At 33.7% G+C, this 15,177-nt stretch overlaps 5 protein-coding genes across 5 annotated transcripts; 1 reads left to right on the plus strand and 4 right to left on the minus strand.

Moving 5' to 3' along the window:
- Positions 1–419: 419 nt before the first annotated feature.
- LOC120115208 lies at positions 420–1,382 on the minus strand. The gene has a single exon (XM_039135974.1). It carries the CDS (start codon positions 1,380–1,382, stop codon positions 420–422), a length of 963 nt encoding a protein of 320 aa, XP_038991905.1.
- A 3,606-nt stretch (positions 1,383–4,988) lies between these two features.
- On the minus strand, positions 4,989–5,771 carry LOC120115209. The gene has a single exon (XM_039135976.1). It carries the CDS (start codon positions 5,769–5,771, stop codon positions 4,989–4,991), a length of 783 nt encoding a protein of 260 aa, XP_038991907.1.
- A 2,120-nt stretch (positions 5,772–7,891) lies between these two features.
- On the plus strand, positions 7,892–9,449 carry LOC120115210. Its single transcript, XM_039135977.1, has 2 exons — positions 7,892–8,450; positions 8,935–9,449. The coding sequence occupies exons 1-2, from the start codon at positions 7,892–7,894 to the stop codon at positions 9,447–9,449; spliced, it is 1,074 nt and encodes a 357-aa protein (XP_038991908.1).
- A 604-nt stretch (positions 9,450–10,053) lies between these two features.
- Positions 10,054–12,031, minus strand: LOC120115078 (mitogen-activated protein kinase homolog MMK1-like). Its single transcript, XM_039135834.1, has 6 exons — positions 11,788–12,031; positions 11,567–11,700; positions 11,074–11,210; positions 10,673–11,005; positions 10,403–10,583; positions 10,054–10,292 (listed from the first exon to the last, which is right to left on the minus strand). The coding sequence occupies exons 1-6, from the start codon at positions 12,006–12,008 to the stop codon at positions 10,117–10,119; spliced, it is 1,182 nt and encodes a 393-aa protein (XP_038991765.1). The 5' UTR covers positions 12,009–12,031; the 3' UTR covers positions 10,054–10,116.
- A 1,345-nt stretch (positions 12,032–13,376) lies between these two features.
- Positions 13,377–14,137, minus strand: LOC120115211 (60S ribosomal protein L5-like). Its single transcript, XM_039135978.1, has 4 exons — positions 14,123–14,137; positions 13,855–13,989; positions 13,529–13,740; positions 13,377–13,482 (listed from the first exon to the last, which is right to left on the minus strand). Exons 1-4 carry the CDS (start codon positions 14,135–14,137, stop codon positions 13,377–13,379), a joined length of 468 nt encoding a protein of 155 aa, XP_038991909.1.
- Positions 14,138–15,177: the final 1,040 nt, after the last annotated feature.

Consider the following 15,177-nt stretch of genomic DNA (forward strand, 5'->3'; position numbering starts at 1 on the left):
TCGTTGACCTTTATATACATCAAAGAAATAAAAAAAAAGTAATGTCATAAGAAAGATTAATAGTGAAGTAGATTAAGATGCTTCGTTTAAATTCAATTTTCAGTTCAATTCATTAAGAGCGAAACAACATAAGAAAAAAAAAAGGAAATAATGATTAGAGTTTTCAATTCAATTTATTAAAAATTTAATAACACACATAAAGGAAAGATGCAAAAGAAAAAACAGTTGATTGCATAACACACATAATTTCTTTTATTTATTCTCATGATAGAAGTAGTTTTGTGGGGTAAACCCACATTAAAGGTACATGAGATTTATTAATACGTAAAAGGAAAACACACATTAAGTTCCATGAAAGAAGTACTAATTTATTTAATCCAGTAGATGCACACAAAGACAGTGTGTGCTTATGTTATGCCCTAGGCGTCAATCGGTTCTTCTCTGGTCTGAAATCGGAGGTTGTAGTAATTAGAAACAGTGTAAGTGGTATCTTCCACTTCAGTTGTGTAAGTGTCCCCGTTTATCAGAGTGTCACGTTGCGTGAATGTGAAGGGAACATCACACTTACCCTTTGTTGCAGTCAAACTCAGCACCACCTTAGTGTTGGGAGGCACAACAACTTTGTGCACAACTTTCTTTATTGTGGTCGTAATCATGGTCTCGTCCAACTCATTTCCTCGTTGTCCTTGATTGAGTGATTGGATCCTCCCACCGTCAACGATGATCGGAAAGCTGGTGATGTCGAAGGTCCCTTTCGCCTCCAACTTGAGCGAAAGATTAGTCTTCCATATATTAGACTTGACGTCTTCATAGCTGAGCGTCAAGTCCACGGTAGTGCTAGAATTGGGGTCACGGTTGATTGCAGAATTCTCAACCAAAACTACGGTTTCATTGTCGTAGACCCTGGATTTATCGAGGCGGTATTTTATATTAGAAATCTCCCTCTTGGTGACAGTCTCTTCCACCTTTAGCCGAGCAAAAAAGTCTGTAATATCGATCATGGCATTGAAGCCGCTCTTCAAAGAGCCTGTGTAGCGCTTACAGAACCGATTGTTGCCGAGGTTTACAAGAGCGATTGATTTGGTGTTAACTTTGAAGGGTCGAAACAAGGTGTTGTTGTCGGAATCGCTAGTTTTATCTGCATCTGCCAAAATAAAATCAGGGTTACCCAAATTCCAAAATTTACCTGAAGAAATGTGCCTGATGCGGACGTTCCCATCGTTTGCGGTCAGGATTTCCATAGCTACATTTGGATCACCGATATCACTGGCTGTAAACTGCAAATGTGGTCGCCCCTTGAATTCACCAACGCACATATACTGACCATTGTCCCCTTTCAGAGCCACAAACCTGGGCAATGCCAATGTCAATTCGGATGCCATTTTCACTCTCTTTTTCACTCTTCTAAGTTGGTGTAAGTAGTTGTGATTCTGCTTCACCATTTTGGTATGATATTTATAGCCAAAACATGGATGCCCATTTTTGCCTCTCGAGGAACATGTGGTTTGTCCGGTCAGAAACGACGAAACATGGAAAGAAAGATTATTTTTTTCTCCTTTTAATGGTGTTAATAACTCATCCATACCTTAATTGTCAAAAAGCAAAATAGTCTTTTGTCGGTACATCACATGCTTGGTATGTAATAAATTTGATGTTTATAGATGCTATCAATTTGATATCTTATATATAATTATCAATATCATTTTTTTTGTAAAGGTGTTTTGTATGATTAAATTGTAATACATGCAAAATAAAAACATCGGTAGGACTTCATTAAAAACCACTCTAAATTTAAATGGAAGAAAAGGAGTGCGCCTACACGATGCTATTATAATTCCGAATAGTATATATATCAACCATCGCTAAAGAATGGTTTTAGTTTCATATATATATATATATCAACCATTGCTAAAGATGTCGTACACTTTAATATCATACATGTACGCATATTAAACATTACTTCATTGTCATTCGGTGTCTATATTTATGTAAAGTATTGATGTGATTAGTCGAGACATACAAATTTTATATCTAAATATAATTAAGAAACAATTTAAGTTATTCACATCAATCCGACCATCAAATCATATATCAAACAAAAAGAATTATATCCATAAATAGAAAAATATTTGAATGTTTAAATATATCTAATATTGTATTTTTTATATCATACTAATAATAATAATAATAATAATATCAATTTAATTAAATTTAATTGACTTGGAAATTAACTAGATTTTAGATGGAAAGATACAACAATTCCATTCGTATATAGAATAAATTTATAATTAAAATAAAATCGTTATGATAAATTTTAAAAAAATGAATGAATAGCGTCGTGGGAAAACAATAAATACGTAAAAAGTTGAAATTTATATAAAACGAATTATAACTTGTAAAACTTTTATAAATTTATAATACTTTGAATATAAAAGAATACAAAACATTAAGAACATAAAATGCTTAATAAATATATTTACAAATTCTCGTTGATTTGAACTACTTAATTTCCAACCATTTTGATATTTGTAAACAAATAATTAAATTAATTTAGTATATATATTTTTAATAGCATTAATTTATTATATTAAATTCCAACCACATACACGTGACATTGAGATTTGTTGTATATGTATTATTAAAATTTGAATTGCATTAATCTAAAATCGTTGTCTCACAAACTCAGCACCCCTTTGAAGACTCGTATTAATGACAACAGACGAGTTAAGCAGAGTATGGACAAAGCCGAATATATTCCAAGGGATCTTCCATATCTCTCGTTACAGTAAAACACTGCTTACATATCTTGAATGTATTCCATCAGAGATGTTTAACATTTTAATCAATTTTAAAATTTTTGGGTCACACTGCATGATGTGATCCCAATCAGCCCTACCTTTCGTCTTGATCTGATTAAATCATTGAAGTTCATCAAGGTTGATTTAAAGGGAGTTCTACCTGACTTCATCCTATACCTACTCATTTATGCACTATATTTTATCATATGTTTGTATTTACCTCTTAGGATATACTTGTCATATGATATCATTCATTGCATGAATTTGCATGAGTTTTATTAGTTGCGTGACATTCATTGCATTTCATAAGTGTGTTGTTCATTAAGTATGCATTGCATTCAAAGCATCTAGTTCATTTAGGGAAGTAGTTCATTTATGCATATTTAGATCATTTAGTAAGCTACTTCATTCATGCATCTAGTTCATTGAATAAAGTTAGTTCATTAGTTAAACTAGTTCATTCATCAAAACCACTCAAAATCTACAAGAAATAACAAACTTAAAGATCCCTTACCATAGACATGAAATCACGACGGAGAGGAGGAAGAAAGATGAGGAATTTTCTGGATATCTTTAACTCTTTCTTTCCTTTTCCCACTTGTATATATAATACCCCACTATGAATTTTAAATTTATTTCCTTATCAAATGATCATTATGCCCTTTCCACTTCCAAACTTTTCTATTCAATCCTACACTAAGAAATTTCAAATAATCCCTGAACTTTTCAATTTATCAGAAATTGATCACAAAGCTTCAAAATCTTACATTCTGGTCACTAACCCAGTATTTAGGATGTTACAAGACAAGTTCTCAAACATTATATTGTAAAGAATTTTACTCTTCTTACATGAAATTAATCGACTTTTGAGTGTAGGAACTTTTATAACACGACAAAAGTTAATTAGATCATCCTCCATCATTCCACTATCATCATTATTTCTTAGAGAAATAAAACATAATCATTTAAATAGCATTTCTTTCATCTCGTGGATCTTCTTAATGATACTTGTTCTTTGAGGTTGTTGTATCCTGTTGAGGTCCTAGATTATTTTTTTGATGACGACATATAAAAACACATGAATATCATCAAAAGTGATAATATGAATCGCGTTAAAATCCAGTTCCATGTCAAAAGTAATGCCTCAAATCTATATTTCTCTCTCCAAACTCAACATCCTCAAAAATAATTTTATAAGTCTCACCTAAAAAATATTTATAGTTATGAGATAATAAAACTTATAACCCTTAAATCACTTAGAATAACCATAGTAACTTGATCTCCTAATTTATTACAAAAGAGAAAAATTATTTTTAACATATTGTTGTCTCTTTTGAGTTTGACCCTTAACAACTATATTTTGATTTTATTTTTGCTTTTATTTTTATATACACTTTTAAAATTAGTACTTTCAAACTTATTATGCTTCAACATTTCTTCCTCTTGCAAACAATGAAAAATGAACTCATTTAGAGTTCATTTTTCCATTTGAGTTGATTAAACTATATAGGAAGCGGTACTGAGTCATAAGAACAAATAATTTTTCAGAAAAACACAATCTTAAGTGATTTAAGTCTTGAAGCAATATGAAACATATCCATGATGTGCTTTCTCATATTTCCTTGACCTTTATATACATCAAAGAAATAAAAAAAAAAGTATAGATTAAGATGCTTCGTTTCAATTCAATTTTCAGTTCAATTCATTAAGAGCGAAACAACATAAGAAAAAAAAAGGAAATAATGATTGTAGTTTTCAATTCAATTTATTAAAAATTTAATAACACACATAAAGGAAAGATGCAAAAGAAAAAACAGTTGATTGCATAACACACACAATTTCTTTTATTTATTCTCATGATAGTAGTAGTTTGTGGGGTAAACCCACATTAAAAGTACATGAGATTTATTAATGCATTAAAGGAAAACACACATTAAGTTCCATGAAAGGAGCACTAATTTAATTTATCCAGTAGATGCACACAAACAGACAGTGTGTGCTTATGTTATGCCCTAGGCGTCAATCGGTTCTTCTCTGGTCTGAAATCGGAGGTTGTAGTAGTTAGAAACAGTGTAAGTGGTATCTTCCACTTCAGTTGTGTAAGTGTCCCCGTTGATCAGAGTGTCACGTTGCGTGAATGTGAAGGGAACATCACACTTACCCTTTGTTGCAGTCAAACTCAGCACCACCTTAGTGTTGGGAGGCACAACAACTTTGTGCACAACTTTCTTTATTGTGGTCGTAATCATGGTCTCGTCCAACATTTCCTCGTTGTCCTTGATTGAGTGATTGGACCCTCCCACCGTCAACGATGATCGGAAAGCTGGTGATGTCGAAGGTCCCTTTCGCCTCCAACTTGAGCGAAAGATTAGTCTTCCATATATTAGACTTGACGTCTTCATAGCTGAGCGTCAAGTCCACGGTAGTGCTAGAATTGGGGTCACGGTTGATTGCAGAATTCTCAACCAAAACTACGGTTTCATTGTCGTAGACCCTGGATTTATCGAGGCGGTATTTGATATTAGAAATCTCCCTCTTGGTGACAGTCTCTTCCACCTTTAGCCGAGCAAAAAAGTCTGTAATATCGATCATGGCATTGAAGCCGCTCTTCAAAGAGCCTGTGTAGCGCTTACAGAACCGATTGTTGCCGAGGTTTACAAGAGCGATTGATTTGGTGTTAACTTTGAAGGGTCGAAACAAGGTGTTGTTGTCGGAATCGCTAGTTTTATCTGCATCTGCCAAAATAAAATCAGGGTTACCTAAATTCCAAAATTTACCTGAAGAAATGTGCCTGATGCGGACGTTCCCATCGTTTGCAGCCAAGATTTCCATAGCTACATTTGGATCACTGATATCACTGGCTGTAAACTGCAAATGTGGTCGCCCCTTGAATTCACCAACGCACATATACTGACCATTGTCTCCTTTCAGAGCCACAAACCTGGGCAATGCCAATGTCAATTCGGATGCCATTTTTCACTCTCTTTTTCACTCTTCTAAGTTGGTGCAAGTAGTTGTGATTCTGCTTCACCATTTTGGTATGATATTTATAGCCAAAACATGGATGCCCATTTTTGCCTCTCGTGGAACATGTGGTTTGTCCAGTCAGAAACGACGAAACATGGAAAGAAACATTATTTTTTTTTTCTTCTTTTAATGGTGTTAATGACTCATCCATATCTTAATTGTCAAAAAGCAAAATAGTCTTTCGTCGGTACATCACATGCTTGGTCTGTAATAAATTTAATATTTATAGACTATCAATTTGATATCTTATATATAAATATCAATATCATGTTTTTAAAGGTGTTTTGTATGATTAAATTGTAATACATGCAAAATAAAGACATGGTAGGGTTCATTAAAAACTTCTCTAAACCTAAATAGAAAAAAAAAGGAATGAGATTACACAATGCTATTATAATATATATCAACCATCGCTAAAGATGGTTTTAGTTTCATATATATATCAACCATCCCTAAAGATGTCATACACTTTAATACCATACATGTACGTATATTAAACATTATTTCATTGTCATTCGGTCATATCATCTATATTTATGTGAAGTATTGACGTGATTAGTCGAGACATACGAATTTTATATCTAAATATAATTAAGAAACAATTTAAGTTATTCACATCAATACGAGCATCTAATTATATTTTAAACAAAAAAAATTATATCCATAAATAGAAAAATATTTGAATGTTTAAATATATCTAATATTATATTTTTTTTATATCATACTGATAATAATAATAATAATATCAATTGAATTAAATTAAATTGACTTGGAAATTAACTAGATTTTAGATGGAAAGATACAACAATTCCATTCGTATATAGAATAAATTTATATTTAAAATCAAATCGCTATGATAAATTTTAAAAATATGAATGAATAGCGTCGTGGGAAAACAATAAATACGTAAAAAGTTGAAATTTATATAAAACGAATTATAACTTGTAAAACTTTTATAAATTTATAATACTTTGAATATAAAAGAATTCAAAACATTAAGACCATAAAATGCTTAATAAATATATTTATAAATTTATAAGTAGATGTATGATGCCAAAACAAATCCATAAAATTGTTTCCACTTATGTGTTTGAACTTTTTTTTTGTACCACCGATTCCAAGACTTCGCTCTGACTAATTTGGATCGACCCGCATTGCACACTTGACTTTGGTAGGTGAATATCCTAACAAGGATTTTCTGCATATATAAGGATTCGAACTAGAAATCTTAGTTAAACGATATAAAGCTGCTTACCACCAAGAACTAATTCTCCTTGATTTGAACTACTTATTTTCCAACCATTTTTATATTTGCAAACAAATAATTAAATTAAATTATTATATATATTTTTAATAGCATTAATTTATTATATTAAATTCCAACAACAAACACGTGACATTGAGGTTGATGTACATGTATTATTAAAATTTGAATTGCATTAATCCAAAATCGTTCTCACAAACCCAGCACCCATTTGAAGACTTGTATTAATGACAACAGACGTGTTAAGCAGAGTATGGACAAAGTGGAATATATTCCAACCCGGTTTTTCATATTCCAAGGGATCTTCCCTATCTCTCGTTACAGTAAAACACTGCTTACATATCTTTAATATATTCCATCACTAAGAAAACAAACTCGATCACTAAGAATCCTTGCTCCATAAATTTTCGTAATTCTAAAGTCTATAACATATTCTATATTTATAAAGAAAACAAACTCGATCACTAAGAATCCTTGCTCCATAAATTTTCTTACCTAAATAAATTTAATCAACAAGTAATCTCCCACCGATATAATTACAATGAATTCAGTAACCATGCTCCCAGAGTAACAGTGCAGGTTGATTGAGCCATCTTCGCCTTCATAGAAACGATGAGAGAGTCCCTCTCTCTAGGGCAAATACATCTCGATGCTGGTTAAGGCATAATGGATGAACTCTTATTGTTAGAGCTGAGGCAACTCGACCCTTGAGTAAATTTCATAAACCGTATGCTTGAGTAAATTTCATAAAAAAAATGCCTCTTACACTTCGCCTGAGATACAAAAGGAGATTTTACATATTATGACGGAGAAAATTAGGAGAACAATTCGTGAAGAAATTGGTGAAGAAAAATTTTGTGTTATTATTGATGAAGCAGGGGATGTATCAAGAAAACAACAAATGGCTATTATTTTACGGTATGTTGATAATTTCGGTCTAGTAAAGGAACGTTTTTTTAGCATTATTCATGTTCCTAATACTTTAGCAGTGACTTTAAAATATGAGATATTTTACGTTCTTTCTCGTTATTGCTTTGACATAAAGAATATTCGAGGCCAAGGTTATGACGGTTCAAGTAACATGCGAGAAAAGTGGAATGGGTTACAAACATTAGTTAGCAATGAGTGTCCTTTTGCTTACTATGTGCATTGTTTTGCCCATCTTTTACAGTTGGCACTAGTAGCTGCAGCGAAAGAGGTCATACATGTTTATCAATTTTTTTCCAATTTATCATTTATTAGCAATGTTGTTCTTGCCTCATATAAGTGCATCGATGAACTAAAAAATGCTTATTCTAACGAGATAAATCATTTGATTGAAGAAGAAAAACTTGAAATTGGAACTGGTTTGAATCAAACAAGTAATTTGTAGAGGGCATGTGATACTCGATGGGGTTCTTACTTAAGATCAATTTCAAGCTTGATAAAAATGTTTAGTGTCACTTGTGTTGTTCTATATAAACTCATTGATAAAGGAAGTACATCTTCTGAACATGGAAAAGGAGACAACATTAGAGACTTTGACTTCGATTTTGTCTTCATTTTACATCTTATGAAGAAAATATTAGAAATCACTTATTCACTTTCTCAACCATTACAACGAAAATCTCAGGATATTTTGAATTCACTATATCTTGTTGAGAGTTCAAAGCTACTTTTGCAGAAATTTAGAGATGATGGATGGAATATTTTTTTTATGCAGGTTGTCTCATTTTGTGAAAGTCACCACATAGATATCCCATATATGAGTTCTATTTATAGAAAAAGAGGAGGTCGCGCTCGTCGCCCAACAAGATCATTTTACAATTGAACATCATTATCGAGTAGAAATTTTTTATGCTACAGCTGATGCTCAACTACAAGAGTTAAACAGTAGATTTAATGAGAAGTCGATAGAGTTATTAACTCTTGGTTGTGCTTTGGAGTCAAGAGATAGTGACAAAATTTTCAATCTTGTGAATAAATTCTATTCGGAGGATTTCACGGAAGTTGAAAAGAATCATTTACGAACAGAATTGCGTCATTATGAGGTGGAGTTATCATGGAATTCATGTCTAAGAAAATTGTTAGCAATCTCTGACCTATGCCAGTGGTTGGTGGATACTAGGAAAGTGAACACTTATCCATATATATTCCGAACGGTAAAACTTCTATTGACTCTCCCAGTTTCTAAAGCAAGTGCTGAAAGAGATTTTTCTACAATGAATATCATCAAGACTACACTTCGCATCAAAATGGAGCATGAATTTTTTGAGAGTTGCATGCTTATCGACATTGAAAGTGATATTGCAAGGAGCTTTAGTATAACATCGCTCGTGGATGCATTTCAAGATTTGAAGGAATGGCGTGTTTTGTTGTGATTATGTGATAGTTATATCTTTTGCACTTTTTAAAATCGTATTTTTTATTATTTACTTTAATTTAATTTTTAGCTTGTTATTTCATATAAATATAGAACTATGCATATTTAATGTTATCATTTATATTTTTTGAAATAAAAAAATAATAAAAATAAAATTATATATATAACTTAAAGCTGTTAAAAAGATTTGCCCTCTATTGAGATCTAGTTCTGCCTGCAACTGCATAAAATAAATTAGTGTTCCTTTCATGGAACCTAACTTGCCATTTCCTTTAATGTAGGAACCTAATGTCTGTTTTCCTTTTATGTATTAATAAATCTCATATACTTTTATTATGAGAATAATAATAACAAAAAAAAAGTTATGTAGGTGTTCTATAATGTTACGTTATTGTTTTGTTTTGTTTATCAATAGCTCTGTTGTACGTTCCTTAAAGAATTCGGACAAGGTTTTATCGTTTGCTGCAAGGATCTTTCAAGTGAAAATAAAATAAAATATATTCATATCGAATTCATATTCGTATTCAACACTCGTAAAACAAATAATAAAAGCAAGAAATCAAGGTATCTCAATACCTTGTTGTGGACGAAACATATATACAGGAAGAAAACAATCATTCAATAATGATCAAAGCCACAATGAGTAAATGGCATATATGAAGTCATCACTGTCGCATATATTCCGGGTTGAGTGCAAGCGCCTCCCGATATATTAGCTCCTTCATCTGTTCCTCGGTTAATGCATGCTGCTCGAAATCGAAGTTAAACGGGGTCATGCAGACCGGCTCATCACTTAAGTCATGCAGTGAGCTTAGGTAGGGATGACCAAGTGCATCCTCAACTGTATCATACGGGAAGGAAAAGAAAATTAGCCTAAAAGTGACAGTTTTGCATACATTGGCAAACTTTACACACGATAGAGAGCTAGCTAATCTTTTGCAACAAACTCACCGGTAATCCGTTGTCTGGGATCAAATGTCAACATCTTTTCAACAAGATCAATAGCTAAAGGGTGGATGGTCGGAAATTTTTCGGTAAAAGATTGTCGGCGATAAAGAGGAAGTTGCTTGATGTATCTCCTAGCGTTTTCATTCAGACACCCCAGCTCAGACTCTGATGGGGTGCCAATCAGCTGCAAGGTAAAGTGTTCTACCTACTTATCAACTTATTTATTTGAATCTCAGATGATATTATACCGGTTGGAGGACAAAACGAATTTACCTCTATAAGCAATCGGAGCTGATGCACATGATCTCTTCCGGAAAATAACGGCCTCCGATCCAGCAATTCCATAAAAATGCAACCCACTGACCACACATCAATGGCTGCAGTATAATCTGAAGAGTTTAGCAGCAGTTCAGGAGCACGATACCATCTTGTAACAACATATTCCGTCATAAAATCACTTTCGCAGTTGACACGAGCCAATCCGAAATCACATATTTTCAAGTCACAGTTTGCATTGAGGAGAAGGTTGCTAGGTTTTAAGTCCCTGTGCAGAACATTTGCAGAATGTATATACTTCAGCCCGCGTAAGATTTGATAGAGGAAGTACTGCACAATACAAAATAAACATCAGCTCATATGCAATCAAAGAGCAATCAAAATGTTAACATTCCAACCTGACAATGCTCTTCCGATAAAGCTTGATTCGAACGGATTATCTGATGCAGGTCGGTGTCCATCAGTTCATACACAATATAAACAGCATTAAAGCATTCTCTCTTGGGTGGTGGGATTATATCCTTGATGCAATTACCTGAAATGAAAGATGCAAATGAGACTAATTCACAATGAGCTTTAAGCAAAAACCAACAGCAAACACAAATATGATGACAGAGTTCATCAACCAATTTCGATCGGACAACACATATATACATAGATGCTAGTTATATCCAATGATCAGATCAATGCAGCCACTGCAAGATCTAACATCAATGTTTTACATCAGATGCTATTTGTATACGAAATAACACAGATTCAATAAATTACTAAAGCACCTATATCTGTCACAGATCAATGCCTCAAAATGGAAATGGGTTATCGATATCTTCCTTGAAAAATAAGGGGGAAAATCTTTACAAAAAACTGAATGCACCCATATAAACAACTCACTGACGTTTTCGTGATCCATGTGACGAAGCAACTTGATCTCACGAAGCGTTCTCTTTGCATCAATTCTATTATCAAATGCATTGGCTATTTTCTTCAATGCCACTTGTTCATTCGTCTCGGAATTCAATGCCGAACTATCCCAAAAACACTTGATTAATTACAAAAACAAATCAAATAACTGACTAATAATAATAATAATAACCAGAAGAAGAAGAGTTTACCATACGATGCCGTAGGCTCCTTTACCGATAGGCATAATAGGAGGTTTATATTTAGCAGTCACCTCAAAAACGTTACCGAATATATTGTATTGATAGAACCTTCCGCCGTGGCTAAGAATTGCAGGAACATTCTCCAACCCCAATGCCATTTGCTGCTGCTGTTGGTGGTGTGGCATGTCGGTGTCCGCCGGCTGAGGTTGTCCACCGCCTTCCATCGTCATCTGAACAAGACGAGAAGAATGAATAAACAAATTGCAGGGTGTGTGGAATGGTTTCGAAGGGTACCTAGTATTTTATTGGTCAATGGGTCTGTTTTATTTTTGGTGAGTTTGCATTGCATGCTGTCTCTTGGCATCAGTTTTCTGTTTATTTTTTCCTTTTTTAGCATTTTTCTTCATGTCGGTTTTCCTAGTATTCTTAAAATAATAAAAATATTGTGGTGCATTAAATGATTGTCTAAATATTAACGCTAATACTAAAATAAGAGTATAAAGTATATCGTTTTCATGAATAGGTGTTTAAAGTATTTTTTGACTTATTTTGATGTCTAACGTTACAATAATTATCACTTTAGGTGTTCGAGTCGTTAATGGTAATCTCTCTCGTTAAGTGACACATGTCGTAATCTGGTAATTTTAAAAAATTTATTTAAAATTAAAAAATTCAAATTATATATATTTAAAAAAATCATAAACATTTTGAAATAACTCCAAAACTTTGAAAATCTTTATTTCAACTACTAAACTCACGTTGGCCATCGCCCTTTGCCATCGACGAAGCTCCACCCGACCTCAGCTCCCCTGGCAACCAAAACCCCTATGAAATCATGATTGATCGATCGACGGCGAATCGACATTTTATTCTTGCAAACCCTAAGATAAAATCACAATCCCACGCGATTCCGACGGCCAGTCAGTAGCAACTATGACAACATACTACTAGGAGGATGGTAACAACTACATTGACAGCGGTGGTCGTGACTGGAAAGAGCAGTGGTGGCGAGTTAAGGTTAAGATTTAGGGGTTTTAGACATTTTAGAGTTTTTTAATAATTTAAGAGAAATTAGTGTTTTTAATAAATATAATAATATTTTTTTAAAAAATAAATTCCAAAATCACCAAATTATAACTCATGTCACTTAACGGAAGAAATTAACGTTATTGACGGTCCGAACACCTAAAATGATAACGTTAAGTGCTGGGATGAGTCAAAAAATACTTTAGGCACCTATTCGTAAAAAGTGGTATAGTTTCAACACTTATTTTGGCATTATTAAGCCAAATATTAATATAAATTAGTTTCTATGATTTTAATAATGTCTTCTATATGATTACGTTAGTTTATATTTAACTTGACAGTGTAAGAAACTCTCTAAATTTTGTGTGAGGGGGGGGGGGAGAAAATAAAAACTTCTCATATTAATCAAAAACTATTAAAAGCGCAAAAATCCTAAAGCAAAACTGAAATGACAAGTAAATAAGTTCGGCCTAAACAAAAAAATAACTTTAGCCGAGTAATTAGTTCTTCATAAAACAACAGCGAAATAGAAGTGGGGAACGATTCTGTATTTCAAGATCAGCATTCTACATTCAATCCTCATCTTCGGAATCAGCGCCGACAGCGGCGTTAAGCGGCTTTAATCGTTCAATCAACTTGGCTTTCCTTTCCTCATATGTCAGCTCCTTCAAGTTGAACCTGCAATAAGAAAACATGAAGCCAATAAGACAAAGCATAATGGAACTTCAAGCATCCGATCAAGTCAGGCTGCATGTGAAAACCAACCTTTTTGTGCTGCTTAGGAGGAGCCTTTTCAGACTTCTTAGCAGATGGGTCAGCACTTATTGCGGCGTGAACCTTCTTGTACAAGGACTCAATGTTATCTGCTTCGATTCCTCTCTTGATGTACTCACTAAAGTGAGACTGGTACTTCTCTGGTTCGTCTTCCATCAAAGCCTACAAAATAAATGCAAAATAACAAAACAATAAATTATGCCAAAGAAAAGGGATGGATAATTATATTATTAAATTCAATGAAAGATGAGTAATGATATGGACAGCTTTTTATACCCTCGTATATGAAGCAACGTGACCACCAAAAATGTACTTGCAATGGACCTCAGCGTCAAGTTGCTTGCTATCCTTGGAGCACCCTACAAATCTCTTGTCACTATGAGGAATATCCAAACCAACATCCAAAGCTTCCTGTCCAGATGAAAGGAAAATTATATTAACTCCGTTTGCGAAAATTGGGTCGGAAATGTTTGAGTCTGTGGTGAAGGATCACCCGCCAAATAAATAGCATATGAAGCCCATGTTGGATCTACAGGCATGGAACCATAATATCTGCCATGAGGTGTCATAAAACCCTATGGCGGAGGCATCTGAACTGACTGTGGTGGCATCTGAAATGGATGCGGTGGCGTTTGACCAGGCTACGGTGGCATTTCAAACAGCTGTGGAATGTAAACCGTGGTAGACGATAGCTGCTATGATGGTTTTGGTGCTGCAACTGAGGATGAACTGAAAGACCTGCTCTCTTTCCACAGGACGATGATGTTGTGACGGTGGACGCTTTTCTCGACGCTGATGAATGCTCCTACCTCATGCTTCCTCGAAAAGTAGGAACACTTTCTCATTCGTGTTGAACCACTGATAATAGTCATCTGCAACTGAATAATGATCCATATAAATCAGCTCCCTACAGGGAATACGTCAACGTCGATCCTCCCAAATCATTACCCATTTGTTGTGCTTCATCAGCCAGTTAACCTCTTTTTTGCCCCGTCTATCAATGTTATGCAAATAGTTGAGATTCTTAGGTGCTTCAGTAATAGATTGTATGGAACCCAAATTGGCGGAGCACGTGATCAATGGGATGGCACTCGATAATAGCATAACATATCAGAGGGACCACCGCCATCCATACATCTAATGGGCCACTCAAGTGAGGTGGGATGCAATGCCTCATTTCTTCAATAGCATAAGGAGTCCATTGAAAATAAAACAATATATATAATTCTTATCGAAAGAATATTTTAATTATATAACGATAATTAAAGGTAAGTAATAAAATTTAAATACATACCCGTGTATCAGCCTTTTGATCAATGAGTAGCCGAATTTCTTTCAATTTGTCTGGTATATCACGATGATCTTTCCTTATACATGAACATCTATTCAGTATAAAAAAAATTCATTATATACTCAAAAAATTATTTATATATGAACTCAGTATTGAAATTACCTCAATAATAACATGAAGACCAACGGGTTTTTCACGATTGGACATAAAAAAAGACATGCGATACCACACTCATGACTGCAGAAGAATGAGACATCCATCTATAGCATTTTTTCGATAATCAGTTGTTCGGCTCATTTCTCTATATA

Source organism: Hibiscus syriacus, unplaced genomic scaffold (assembly GCF_006381635.1).
Source record: "Hibiscus syriacus cultivar Baekdansim isolate YM2019G1 unplaced genomic scaffold, ASM638163v2 tig00110258_pilon, whole genome shotgun sequence".
NCBI lineage: Eukaryota > Viridiplantae > Streptophyta > Magnoliopsida > Malvales > Malvaceae > Hibiscus > Hibiscus syriacus.